This window comes from Cryptomeria japonica, chromosome 5 (assembly GCF_030272615.1).
Source record: "Cryptomeria japonica chromosome 5, Sugi_1.0, whole genome shotgun sequence".
Taxonomy (NCBI): domain Eukaryota; kingdom Viridiplantae; phylum Streptophyta; class Pinopsida; order Cupressales; family Cupressaceae; genus Cryptomeria; species Cryptomeria japonica.
Window position 1 is genome coordinate 297220844 of NC_081409.1, and position 15478 is coordinate 297236321.

Sequence of the window (15478 nt, forward strand, 5' to 3'; positions counted from 1 at the left end):
TTCAAACTCAGGAGGAGGTTATTCTATAAATGCGTCTCTAAAATTCACATTCTTTGTGCTCTGCATGTTCGTTCAAGCAATGGTTGTTCCTCTTGTTAATTTTGCCTTGATCAGTGCAGTTTTTACTATTCTTTTCACAAATCCATGCATTGGTCGATTCAATTGTCCTACCCAGGAATCCCAAGCTCATCTTTCCTTCAAAGAATCGTAAAATGTCTTTGATGGAATTCTCAGTCCATGGATTAATGGAAGTGATTGCTACTCCAAGTGGGAGGGATATCATGCAAGAATTTCACGTACCATGTAGAGTGGGTGCATTTGAGAGATGAGCAGGGCGTGCAGAGTGGAGTCATATCTGGTAGTTTGTGCAACCTTCCTTTCCTCAAATAACTCATCCTAAAGAACACTGGTCTAACTGGTACTATTCTTTCATGTTTAGGAAATCTCTCTCATCTTCATTTTCTGAATTTAAGAAACAATAGCTTGAGTGGAATAGTTCCTCCTGTCATTTGTCAGCTCGCCGGTCTTAAGCATATATATGTAGGCTTTAACAAGCTCAGCGGAATGTTGCCACCATGTCTACAAAATCTCTCCTTGCTTAAGTTGTTGGATATTTCATTCAATCAATTCCCTTGAGCAGCTCTATGCTCGTCATGTTTCATTCCGTGGGCACATTACAGGTTTGCAGTTGGCCTTGCCATAGTCTGTAAAGATTCTCTGGCTCTCCCACACTACCATTTAAGATACACTGTTTAATAACCTTGTAGAGTTAAAATTTATGTTTCTATCGTATTGTATACTGAATATTAGCACAAGTTGGATTCCCAAGTTCCAGTTAGGAAGCTTATATGTCGTGAGTATTGAGTGGCTATTAACTCAATATTCACTACAGAGATTGGCTTTGGCTGACGACAACATCGTTGGAGAAATCCCTTCCTGGTTATGGGAGAACAATGCTCAGCTGTATGTGTTAAACCTTTCAGGAAATCATTTGCATGGAAGCCTTATTATCCCAGACAGATTGGTCCATTGTTTGACAGTATTAGATGTGTCCTGAAATGCATTGACCGGACACTTGCCATCTGTGTGGCCTCAATATCTACAGCTCTTGATGGTGAATGATAATTCTCTAGTTGGTAATATTTCTCCACCCTTGTGCCTTGTGCAATTTAACTCACCTCGTAAGGTTAGATCTGGAAAACAACAAATTGAGCGTAAACATTCCTCCATGCTTTGCCAACTATAAGGTAATTGAAGTACTAAATCTTGGAGAAAATAGTTTGGAGGAAATCATACCCCATGGACTATACCCGTTCTCTTTGAGTGTAACAAATAATAAGTTAACTGGAGCTTTCCCTGCCTCATTCACCAATTGTAAGTCCATCAAACTACTAGATATTGGGCACAACAAATAAAGCGGTGATATTCCTTGGTCAGTTTGAAATTTATTTTCGCTTCAAGTGTTGATCATGAGGGGTAATCGTTTTAGTGGCAGCATTCCTTTGGAACTTTTCCAAACTGAAGCAACTTCAGATCTTAGACCTTTCGTCTAACAATATATCAGGTTTTATTCCAGATAACATTGCATCTTTGCATGCAACGAGTGTAGCAAGAGAAGACGGTCATATGTTATCTGGTCTGTTGAACCCTTATCATCTTTAGGCCATATTCTGAGCTTGGCCCTCTTGAGAAATGGGTATTTGAAGTCCTGTCTCATGATGAATTGAACATGACTATGAAATGCTTAGAGCTGCACTACCCATATATTCTGTCCGCACTTACAGTCATCGATCTCTCTAACAATCAATTGAATGGACACGTTCCTTTTGAGTTTGGAAAGTTGAAGGGATTAAGGTTTCTTAATCTATGAAGTAACAACCTCAGTGGAATTATTCCTTCCTCCTAGTTTAGGGGAAATGTGTCAATTAGAGTCATTGGACCTTTCTACAAATAAATTTCTGGACATATTCATGCATAATTTCAATCTGTGATTTGTTTAAATTTATTCTACCACCTCTTTGGCTCTGGAAATCCATATTTGGAGGGATGTCCACCTCCAAAGAACTGTTCATAACCAAAATGTGTTCCTCTCATTCCTTGTATAAATTATATTTAAGGTAGAAAAGTTAAAATATAAATTGTATTTCATCACAATCATTATGTATAGACATGTCTCTTGTAAAAGACACTTTTCTTCATTGAACAAATTATATTTAAGGTAGAAAAATTAAAATATAAATTATATTTCATCACAATCATTATGTATAGACATGTCTCTTGTAAAAGACACATTTCTTCATTGATGTAACTATTTAAGAATCCTTGGATCCACCTATTTCAATACACAGAAAATATAATTTAATGCTTTCCAATTTTTCTATCATTATATCAAAGCAACATATTTTACTGTGCCTAGTGGACATGAAAATTATTTGATAAAGGCTTGCACTAGACAATGCTTTGTTTTCTACAGAGAAAGTCACTAATGGTGGTGCAGACAATGGCATATTGATTCAGTCAGAGTGGGAATTTTTTTTTTTTTTGATTGAAGTAAAAATTTGCAACGATATCAGTGTTTTGCAAAGAGAAGCAGCTGAATCACACTAATAAATAGAAATTATTCGAAGCAGGAGAGAAGAACAAGGACAATGAGGTATAGAAAGAACATTTAACATATATAAAATATACATATATGTGCAATTTTATACAATACCGGTTGCGACCATGGCGCAACATTCTCTATTTAGGGACCATGAAGTATATACAGAGTCAGCAGCAGATACAATTAGATTCAGACTCACAATCCATTTCATCATGCTTACACACACCACATCAAAAACAAGAGACCTACCGCAGTCACAAAAATAAACACTACCACCCTCAACCTTCTACTTCGCAATCGTTGGAGAATGGTGATAGGGACAGATCAGGAGTCTCCAAGCTCGAAGAAGCAAATAAATAGAATGGAACACAAGTTGTTCCACAGAACGATGAGTCCACAGTAGCAACGAGGAAGACAGTGTCACTGAGAAAACTGAAAAAGCACATTGCCACAATCATAAAGGAGATTCGGCCAATATAAGAGGAGACGTAGAGGAAGTATTTGTATGCAGAAAAAGGTTCATATCAAAAACACTTGGAAAGAGAAATTAGCTAAGGAAATCAAGGCAAAGAAGAGGTCACAAGAATTTCAATCATAAGAAATAAATAAGTTGTGATAAAGGAAATCATAGAAATTCGTGAAAAAAAGTTGCTTATTAATAAGTAAATTTAAAAAAACATGTTAAAGATGACAATTTAAGTGAAGTGGATATATATAGTAGTTTTTCAAGAGATCACTACCTTTATCTTTATTTAAGATTTAGTTAAAAATAAAAGGCTTATTTATATCTGTTATTGGAAATTGGTCAAAGAATAAAGGTGATCACAATTTTTCTTAAATTTTTCATAACATTTGATGAGGTTTATAGTATTTGTTAGATTAAATCTGAAGAGATTAAAAGTTACCTGTAGATTATTTCAAATCAAGAATGAAAGGAGCATGTGAATCAAGGAAAGATTTTATCGAAAAAATAATTACTAGAATTGATTGTAGAGATCATTTAAGTTTTTTTTTATCGCAAAAATCATTAATGGAATTGATCACAAAGGTCATTATTAGATTTGATTGCAAAGATCTTTATTGCAATTGATCTCAAAGGTCTTATTGGAATTGATTGGAAAGATCATTAAAGTTTATTTGATTCCAAAGATCTTTTGGGATTTTTTTAATATTTGTGAAGGTTTTGATCATAAAGATTTTTGAAAATGCTTCACTTTCTCTTGTTGATATGTGTGAAGGTTTTGATCGCAAAGAGATTTGGAAACACTTCACTTTCTTTATCGATATCTTTGAAGGTTTATTATCACAAAGATCTTATGAAATGATTCACCACCTTTTTGTTTATTCCTATGAAGGTTTTGATCTCAAAGATCTTTGAAAATTCTTCAACTTCTTATAGAATAACTATGGAAAACATCTTGTTATAGATAATGGCGAGCAGTTGTAATCAAGGGAGTTTGGAACATGGATTAGACTATATCCAATCGAAGGCAATGATGTTATGAGTTGCTAACCAACCCATTTATATAAGAGCCCCATCATCCAGCAAGTTGTGTGATAAAATAAAAGTTTATAGAAGATGTTAAAATATAAACTATTTTTCATCACAATCAAAATGTATAGACAAATCTTTTGTAAGAAATGCATCTCTTTATTGATGTAACTATTTATGAATCCTTGGATCCACTTATTTGAATACACAGAAAATATAGTTTAATGATATCCAATTTTTAATCTAAAAAGAACGATTATAAAAAACAAATACCATGATATGAGATTGGACTAGGATTGTCACATATAGCAGGGTTTTCCTGCATTATGTTATTGCTTTCTCTAAGAAAGGGTTGGAGGAAGAAACACTTAAAGTGGTTCGATAAGATTTTGAAGAAGTTGTTTCCTTCCATTTGTAATAAGAGACTATGAAGGCTTACTACGCCAAGAAGATCAAGCAGAACTATAGCATGACTGTTCGAGTCTACATTCTTCTATTTATGTATTCCAATTAATTATGTATTGTATTGTCAATTTATAGCTTATAAGGTATTAGGGTGCAAAATCAACAATTAAAAAAATACCTGTCTATGTCACGGCCTTAACCATGTCTGAACGGTGACCCTCTATCGCCCCTTGTAAATGTATTATTGTGTATCTTGCTTGCATCACATTCTGCATGGAATTATCCTCAGGCTACGCATGTCCACATTACTATTTATTATTATTATTTTAATATATAAACCGATTCTTACTATTTTAAGAGTGTCTTTCCTAAAAGATTAACCGTAATAATGTGTATAAACTATAAAGAATGTACAATTGAACATTTGATTTTTTTTATAATTTTTTAATATTTTTTTCTAAAAATTTATGATAAGTTTTAATTTCTTATAATTAATAATTTATTAGACAATATTAATGAAAATATTTTTATTAATTTTAATTTATGATTATATATATTTTAATCATAAACATGGCACATCTCAAAATATGTTGTTTATGAGGGCTTTTTAATTTTCTGATGTTGCAAGATAAAATCTTCCTTTTTGGTCTTATTTGCCTCCAATACATTATCAAGGGTGTCATGTTTTCCATGCCATATCCTTTACTTCTTCTATTTGCCTGGTTTCCATGTGAGAAGGTATTCCTTGCTTCAATTATATTTCCATGTTAGCTTTCTTGCCAACATTTTTCCTCCTAGTTCTATTGTTAACCATGGTTTAGTTGTTATGCATGCTACATGGAGGAAGGAATTTAGGATAGCTCCTAAAATCAATCAAAACTTTGACAATGTTGTTTTCCCCTTTAGGAGGATGGAATTCAATATGTTTAGTCTTGAAATCTATATGATCTGAAGGATTAGAATCCTTAGCTTTTGCATTTTTTTATTGTTTTGTTTCTTTTCCTTCTTCCCGCTATGTGTGAGACGCATTCTCGTTCAAATTATGGGGGAACTACTACAAGGATCTCCCCACTCTTGATTTCTTTGTTTTTACATTCTAGAACTATCATTTCCTTGGTTGGAGCCATGAGATTTATTTGCATAAGGATAGGGGAGACAACACCATTTGTATCTTGATAGATATGATCTGCATTTAAGGGATTCCCATCGATCATTCCTTATGTTTCCTAATTTTATCCCTTTTTGATAGTCAGTCAATAGTTTTACCTTCTTCTTTAGTTTGCCATTGGTCATCTCCTTCTCTAAGGATCTATCATTTTAGAAATAGAATTACTCTCTTTAGAGAGTGTTTGTTTCAAATATTTGGAATAATGTAATAATGGAGGTAGCTCAACAGATTTCAAAATTTCCCTAGTCACTTGTTGGTTGGGGGACCTCTAGAAATTTATTTACCCTTTCTTAAGGAGTTTTGGGAGGAAGAAATGTGGCTTTATAAATGATGTGAGATAATTTGAAATAGTGTTGGAAGAAAAATCCATTCTCATAAATAATAGGTTGGAATATTTTACCAAACTTTGACATGTAGGTGATAGTCTAAGGAAGTGGCTTATTTAATTAACATTAACATAGAGTTTGATAAAAAAGTGATTGGATTTTTGGAGTCAATTTTTCATTATCAATAAGTGTCACAAATGAATTCAAAATACATATTAGGGTATTGAGAATCCAATATTCTATAGATATCATTATGGTGTCCCTTATCAAATAACAAGGGCCTTCTAAGAGGACTTTAATCATATCTTCTTTAATGGAAAATCTAAAAATCAATAGGCCATCAACCATAGCACTAACCATCGCACTACCCATTGACAAACAAGATCTACATTAGAAATGAAGCTATATAACTCTCATAAAAGAGTCTTGGCTAGATATAAGGTTGCCTCTATTGAATGTTCTTATGCACAAGACCACTGAGGGGGGCAAGGGGTGAATCAGTTGTCCACACAACCTCAAATCTTTTCCTTAAATCAGATTTAAACTAACTTAACTTTATCACCTAATATACAAAAAGATATGAGCATCAAAGATCATGAAAAGAAGAACATGTCAAAAACATTGAAACACCAGATTTGATGTGGAAAACCTTGTTAAGAGAAAAAAATAGAGAATATTATTCTTAATATATGAACCCTTGTTAGGATGACACTAGTTAAGGTGATTTTACAAAAATGATCATTTCCCAAAAGAATAATAGAAAGGCTCACTGTCGGAGGGCTTAGTAGCAAGATGAATAAGACTCAAAGAGAAATAATCCACCACTAATACACCTCTACAATCGTATGACTTGTAGATACCTTCAGCTCAAGTTATTTCTTGTAGCTAACAAATGAAAGTCCCCACTACTCAACATTTTTTACCAACACAAACATCACCAACTCTAACAATCAAGGAGATAGATCCTCTTTCACACACCTTCATCGCATACACTGATACACATATGGCACGACTCACACTTTCTTGCCATTTTATCCTAAACAAATTATCTTTTATTTTTATCATCCTTACATATGCAAAATCTCCCAAGGTCATCTACTCATATTTTATGAATGCAATTCAGACTATTTTGGCATTAAACATTCCCACATTGAAAAATAGTGTAAAGTGGATGACAACACATCCTAACTGAGACCAAAATAAACATCATATGTGTTACACATCAATCCATAATTATTAGAGCAATAATATGAAGTGTAATCACTTGAGATTAGTGAAACCTAAAGTAAACACCATTGGACATTGAAACCATTCCTTTTAAGCCTAAGAACACATGCCAACATAATAGAATGAAGCTAAGGACATTACCAACTTATCTCCAAAACTGTAACATCAGAAACCATAAAACAAAGAAGTGTGGAGCATGCATTTCACATGAAGAAAATGTCAAACATAGTGACACATTGGTGAACAAAACTTCCTTAGGATTTCAATTCGAAGAACTGAATCCTAAATCTAACATCCCTTAACACTGTTAACAACATATCCAAAATTCATCAATAGATGTACAATATAGAAGAAATGTAGAGAATATCTCTCAGCACAACTGCGTAGGAAACTCAACCTTAACTATACCAACTAGTCACTAATGACAACCAAAGCATGTTGACATCAATGACAACACACCAATAGCTCATTTTTCCCCAAGTTGCAACAATCTCTCCCTTTATCATTGATGGCAACACATCAACAACAACAACAATATAAACAACTCTCATACCAAATTTTTAATGTTTTCTAATACACTATTCTACCACTTTGCCAACTACACTCTAATATTCTCACTTTATCACTTACTCTCCAATTATCTCCAAAAATTTTCTCCTTTATTATTCACATTTACTCTCCCATTTTTTCAAAATTCTCATTCTCTCCCCCTTCACCATCAAGGACAAAGGGCCAAACAAAAAAATTGTCATCTCACTCTATTCAACTCCTCAAAAACTCACAACTATACTTATCTCCCCTTGAGAAGAAGCCCCAGTCGTTAGTCCAAAATATAATATTCATGAAGTTCAGTAGACTAATGCACCTCTATATGCATCTAGTTCAAGAAAGGAGAAGCAATAACCCCTGATCTCTTACAAAGATACTGAATAGTATCCTTAGAGGGCGCTTTAGTAAAGATATCAAAAATCTACATTCTTTTGTAGGTACAAAATCAAGCTTCACCTCATTCACCAAAACTTTCTCCCTCAATAAATGATAATGTGTTGAAATGTGTTATCCTTGAATGCAATATCATATTGTTAGGAAAATTTATTACACATGTATTGTCACAAAATATAGAAATTGGCTCATCAAACAACAGTCCAATATCCTTTAGAGTTTGTTTAATCCAAAATACTTATGAGTAGCCTTTACATACAAGTGTTTCCTTATTCTTTACTATGTGTCCATATTCATCCAATTTATTTTGAATTACCCATTTAGTTCCTATCACATTCTTGTTAGATAGTCTTGGGATAAGTTCCCAAGTCCGATTCTTCTCAATTTGTTCCATTTCTTCTTTCATACCTCTTATCCAATATTGGTCACAGTAAGCTTCATTTACTGTCTTCCAGCTCTATTTATGAAATTAAGCATAAGTTCACCTATTATTCAACAGTTTTACTTCTTGCGATAACACCTCTGGTTTTGTCTCCAATAATGTGTTTCTTTGAATGGTTCTTTTGCACATACCTCAGAGTCTTAGTAGCAATTTTAGGGGAATCTTCCTTATCATTTTGCACTTCTATAATTTTTTAGCGCTTTCTTCTTCTTGTTTACCGATAGACTCATTTGATTCATATCCCATCTTTGAAATTATATTCTTTGGAATGTATTCATCGACTTTAACATTTGTTCTTTTAAAAATTCTTCTTAGACTTTTGTTATAACATTTGCAAGCTTTTCTTTTAGTAGAATAGCTGTGGAATATACCTTCATAAACTCTTGTGTCAAAATTTCTTAATTTCTCTTCATCTCTTCTGATATAACATTTACTTCCAAATACTCTAAAATATTTCATAGGAAAAGTCCTTCCATAACATAGTTCATAAGATGTCCTTCCATAGTTGAAACATTTAAAGGGAAACTTACCTTTGTACTTTCTAGTTCCTTTCTTCATTCTTCTCACAAAGTTCACCTCAATATCATCAAATTTGTTTTCATCAAATTCCTCATCTTTTGTTGATTTAGTAGCAAGTTTTTATTCTTACACTAGTAGTACCAAATTATTTCATCTCAAAAGAAAGTAGTAAGCCATACAGGTATTCTCTAGTATACTTATTCTGACTCTATGATTCTTCTATTGCTAAAACCTTATAGCTATAGGACTTAGTAAGAATTTTGAGTAACTTTTTTGCAACTTCATCTTCTGGAATGTTACCACCAAGGCCATTGATCTCATTTACAACATCATCTATTTCTCGCAAATAGCTAGTTATATTGTCTTCTTCCATCTACAAGCATTCATATTTATTATTAGCATTCTATAAGTTTACTTCTTTGATTATATAATCTCCTACATAAGCATTTTATAATTTATTCCAAACATCATGAGAAGATTTCAAAGATACAAATTTTGTTAATTTAGTCTTGGAAAGAGGACTAAAATAGAAAACCTTGCATTTTCATTATCTTCAAATTCCTTGATCTCATCCAAATTAAGAATAATAAAAGAGAAAGAATCCACCATTAATACAACTCTACAATTGTATTGTCTATAGATATAGGTCTTTGGCTCATTGCTTCTAGTAGCTAACACATGAAAGTTCACATTGCTGAACACTTTTTACCAACACAAATATCCCCAACTCAATCAATCAAAGAGATAGATCCTCTTTTACATACCTTTAACACATACACTAATGCACATATTTGATGACTCACACTTTCTTTCAATTTCATCATAAACAAATTATCCTTTATTTATAGCATCCCTACAAATGCAAAACTCCCAAGGACAACTAATCATCTTAACCAAGGGAAATTCACTCTAGATCAGCACTAAACATTTCCAGGGTGGAAAATAATGTAAATTGGACCACAACACATCTAAACTGAGACAAAAATAAACATCATACCTGTTACACATGGATCCATAATCATCGGAGCAACGATGTGAAATGTAAACACCCAAGCTCAACCAAACCTAGAGTAAACACCATTGAACTTTGAAACCATGGCTCTGAACTTGTTCCAACAAAATAGAATGAAGCTAAGGACATCGCCAACTTATCTCCAAAACTGCAACACTGCAAACCATAAAGCAGATAAATGTGAAGCATGCATTTCACATGGAAACACTATCAAACATCATCACACACTGGCGAACACAACTTCCTTAGCACTGCAATTCAAAGCACTAAATCCTAAATCTAACTATCATGCTCTGTGAAGTTTACCTGTACCTGCAAACACAATGCACTCAATAAATCATTACAAGCATGGTTAGTAGATTAAATCAAAGACATGAAAAACCATAGCTAATAGACTTATTGCCTCCTAGTAAATGCGAGTGTGGATTTTGCTCTCAGATCTTAGTATGCAAATTTCAGTGACTTGACTACACTTAGATGGAAGATTTGAATGATTAAGATGCATAATTAGAAATAATTAGAAATATAAATAATGGATGCATTAACTATAATATACTATTATACTGATGATGGATTATAGAGTGTGATCCGAAACTTTGATTATTTCATCCTGATGATGGATCACAAGTGTGATCCAAAACCTTGATGCAAAAAAAACAGACACAATCAAAACAGAAGCAAAAACTATTGTAAAAAAAAAATTTGTTTTATCTTATATAATATTTCATAATAGCTATTTCTATCTAATTTCTTACGATTCAAGATTAAAATGTCTTGATTGTTTGTTATCATTTGATAATCTCAACGCAATAAAGGTGTTTTTCTAGTCAATGCACCCAACTGTATATTTATTAGCTTTCTTTTCTGTCCCTGCCCATAACAGTGAGTGCATTGACTAGAACACTTTTTTCTGTTTACATTTGAGTGATAGAATCAATTTCCAACCATGAGGTCTCATCTACGGTAACTTCCATTTCGTGGTTAGTTAATCTTACTAGCGTTTCGCTAAACTCAAGGGAGGTTATCCTATAAATATGCCTCTAAAAATCCCATTCTTTGTGCTCTGCATCTTCGTTCAAGCAATGGCTGTTCCTCCGATCAACTTTGCTTCCATCAGTGCAGTTTTCATTATCCTTTTCACAAACCCATGTGTTTGTCGATTCAATTGTCCTACCCAGGAGTCCCAAGCTCTTCTTTCCTTCAAAGAAGCGTTGAATGTCTCCGATGGCATTCTCAGTTCATGGGTTAATGGAAGTGATTGTTGCTCCAAGTGGGATGGCATATCATGCAATAATTTCACATACCATGTAGAGCGGGTGAATTTGAGTGCAGAGCAAGGCGTGCAGAGTGGAGTCATATCTGGTGGTTTCTGCAACCTTCCTTTTCTCAAATACCTCATCCTAACGAACATTGGTCTAACTGGTACTATTCCTTCCTGTTTAGGAAATCTCTCTCGTCTTCATTATCTGGATATAAGAAACAATAGCTTGAGTGGAATTGTTCCCCCTGTGATTTGTCACCTCACCAATCTTAGTTTTATAGGTTTAAGCTTTAACCAACTCAGTGGAATATTACCACCATGTCTACAAAATCTCTCCCTGCTTAAGTTCTTGGCCATATCCTTTAACCAGTTTGACGAGAGGCTTCAGCTTGTTGGTCTTTCCACCCTTGAGCAGTTTTATGCTCGTAATTATTCATTCAAGCAAGACGTTGATTCATCAGATTTGGCATTACCATCCTCTCTAAAGATTCTCTGGCTTTCCCACATTAGGGTTTCAGATACTTTGTTCCATAATCTTACAGAGTTGAAATTGATCTTTCTTAAGTATTCTGTGTTGAATATTAGCGCAACTTGGATTCCCCAGTTCCAGTTAGACTTCTTATATGTAAGCTCATGTAGTATTATCGGTGGTCTAATTCCCGAGTGGCTTGTCACTCAATATTCCTTACAGAAATTGGTATTGGCTGATGGCAATATTGCTGGAGAAATCCCCTCGTGGTTATTGGAAAACAAGGATAAGTTGTATCTGTTAAACCTTTCAGGAAATCATTTACATGGTAGCCTTACTATCCCAAATAGATCGATTCATTGGATGAGTGTATTGGATGTGTCTAGAAATGAATTGACTGGACCCTTGCCATCAATTTGGCCTCCATTTCTACAAATCTTGATGGTCAATGGCAATGCTCTAATTGGTAATATTCCTCCAACCATGTGCAATTTAATTCACCTTGTAAAGTTAGATCTGGCAAACAATAAATTAAATGGAAGAATTCCTCCATGTTTTGCGAACTTTAAGGAAATTCAAGTACTAAATTTAGGAGATAATAGTTTGGAGGGAAGCATACCCTGTGGGCTATGCTCCTCCACTATAAGTGTAAGAAATAATAGATTAAGTGGATCCTTCCCTACTTTAATCACCCATTGTAAGTCCTTAAAGCTCCTAGATATTGGGCGCAACAAATTTGTTGGGGATATTCCATTGTCGGTTGGAAATCTATCCTCTCTTAAAGTGTTGATGATGAAGGGTAATCGTTTCAGCGGCAGCATTCCTTCAGAAATTGTCCAGCTAAAGCAGCTCCAGATCTTAGACCTTTCCTCCAACAACTTGTCAGGCTCTATTCCAGATAACATTTCATCTCTGCATACCATGAGTAGACCGAGAGAAGATGGCCATATGTTGTCTGATCTATTCAAGCCTTATCATGTATTTCCAAGAGACAACGGCCTTAAGTCATATTCTGCGCTTAGCCCTTTCGAGACATGGATAAATGAAATTCCGTCTCACGATGAATTGGACATGACTGTGAAAGGCTTAGAGCTCCACTACCCATATATTCTTTCCACACTCACAGGCATAGATCTCTCCAACAATCAATTGAACGGGCATGTTCCTTTTGATTTTGGAAAGTTGAAGGGGTTGCGGTTTCTTAATCTATCAAGGAACAATCTCAGTGGGATAATTCCACCCAGTATGGGGAAAATGGAACAACTAGAGTCATTGGACCTTTCTACAAACAGATTTTCTGGTAATATTCCTGCAGAGTTTCAATCTTTGACTTCATTGGCATGCTTAAATTTGTCCAACAACAACTTCTCAGGCAGCATACCTCAAGGAGGACAGATGATCACATTTGAGAACACATCATTTTCTGGAAATCCGTATTTAGAGGGATGTCCACTTCCAAAGAAATGTTCTTGGCCGAAATTTTCTCCTCCTCTTTCTTCAACAAATGTTATGCAAGATAAAAATGAAGATAATAGAAAGCAAGTATCGTGGTATGGGATTGCACTAGGATTTTCACATCTAGCAGGTTTTTGCTGTGTATTGTTATTGCTTGCAGTGAGAACGGGATGGAGAAAGAAATACTTCAAGAGGGTTGACAAGATTTTGAAGTTTCTGTTTCCTTCCATCCGTAATAGGAGATTATGAAGGCTCATATAGCCAACAAGATCAAGCAAAACTATGCGACGATGGTTCAAATATTGAGTATTTTTTATCAAGGTCATTATGTTTTGTATTGTCAAAGTCTAGTACTTGTCTTTTAAGTAAACTTTTCTTATGTCTTCTATCTGGTACTTGTTCTTACTTAGTGTAATGTACATTTTGGTTGAGCTATGCTTCTATACTGTAATGTTCTGAGAGACAGACCAGCTACATATATCCTCTGCAATCTTTTAATAAATTATAATGTCATTACATTTGCTTTATGGGTTTTGCAAAAAAATAATAATGAAATTTGAATTCAAAATTTTTAGTTTTTTTTTTCAAATTTTGTAATTTTCATAACTTTTAATATTATCTTCATATATGAATTGGACAGGTTTTTCTGATTTTAAATTAGCATAAACATCTTAAATATACATATCAAAAAATGTTAGGAAATTTTAACCTTAATCTATTTAAACATAGATGAGACATATATTTAACAAATCTATATTAAAAACATCACAATAGTCATCTTTATAATTGCATTCTTTCCTTAAAATTTCACTCTAATCTTATCTTATATTTAAAATCTTTATTTTTCAATTTAAATAATATGCTTATTATTTAATTTAAGATATGTTAATTTTTTTATTAAAAACATGTTAAATAACTGTTTAAAAAATAAATATTTGTACTAATTGATTCAAATGTTAAACTATATGTATATTTTAATTTTTGGAAAATGTTAAAAAAATAGTACAAGTGAAGTGTCCATATCAACCGTTGAAAAAATAAAAATAAGAAACGGAGCATGCATATTAAGCCTTAAAAAACACATAGCAGACAAAATAGTTTAGTAGTGAAGGCCCACAGTAGGTTTTTGGGGAAATGTGGAAGGTTCCCACACGCTGATATGGTATCATTCCAAAACCTTCAAATTTAAAATAAATGTAGTTTCTAGATTAAAAAGTAGATGACATATTAGTGGTAAAAATATATAACAGTTTTAAGTGACGAGATATGTATGATACAAAACATTATAGATAATAGTGGTGTTAATAGTGAAATATTATTTTTCAATGGATCTTTGGCTTGTTGGTCAAATTAAATGGCTTTAAATGAGCTCATGAAGCATTAAGGCTTGTTGAGTGCAAAGGTCCTTACATAATAAGGGATGAGATATTGTTTTTCAATGAGTCTTTGGTTTGTTGGTCAACTTGAATGGCTTTAAATGAGCTCACCAAGCATCAAGTCTTGTTTGGTCCAAAGATCCTCACATTATAAAGGATGAGTCCGAAGTCAAAAATAATTGAGAATTTTGATTTATTAGATATTAACATTATGTAAGGGGATATTTTTATGTACATAAATTTGCATTTCACCTTATATATGACTGTTTATCTATTTTATTTTATATTAATTTTGTAGTGTCCTTAACACAAATTGTTTCTAGAATATTGACAAAAGAGTGAGAAGAAAAATATATTTCTATTAAATTCCTTATTTAGTAACAAATAATAACATTGTACTACAGGGATTTTCGATTTAACTAATTCATTTCAATCCCTTATTTGTATTTTATTTTATTTTACTTGATGTACACTCATGTAACATGGAAATGGTCTAACTTCTGCATTGGATATATTAAGATCTAGATTTTTTTTCTTTTATTTTGAATAGTCCAATCTAATTTTAATATCTAGGAGTGTCTTCATATAAAGTATACGTAGCTTTTCAGTTGATTTGGATTGACATAAATTTTTGAAAAGAAATGACATTTGAGCTTTTTTGCAAACTTCAAGTGTAAAGTAAAGAGCACAAGCTCTGATTAATTTATTATAAAAAACTATTTATAAGTTCAATGCAAGTAGTGGTATTGTAGATCACATCTACCATGGTATTTCATAAAGGT

At 33.2% G+C, this 15478-nt stretch overlaps 1 protein-coding gene across 1 annotated transcript; it reads left to right on the forward strand.

Moving 5' to 3' along the window:
• Positions 1-11217: 11217 nt before the first annotated feature.
• On the forward strand, positions 11218-13569 carry LOC131875890 (receptor-like protein EIX2). The gene has a single exon (XM_059220599.1). The coding sequence runs from the start codon at positions 11218-11220 to the stop codon at positions 13567-13569; it is 2352 nt and encodes a 783-aa protein (XP_059076582.1).
• Positions 13570-15478: the final 1909 nt, after the last annotated feature.

Coding starts and splice junctions, on each gene's coding strand:
- LOC131875890 (XM_059220599.1), top strand. CDS start 11,218: ATGGCTGTTCCTCCGATCAACTTTGCTTCCATCAGTGCAGTTTTCATT.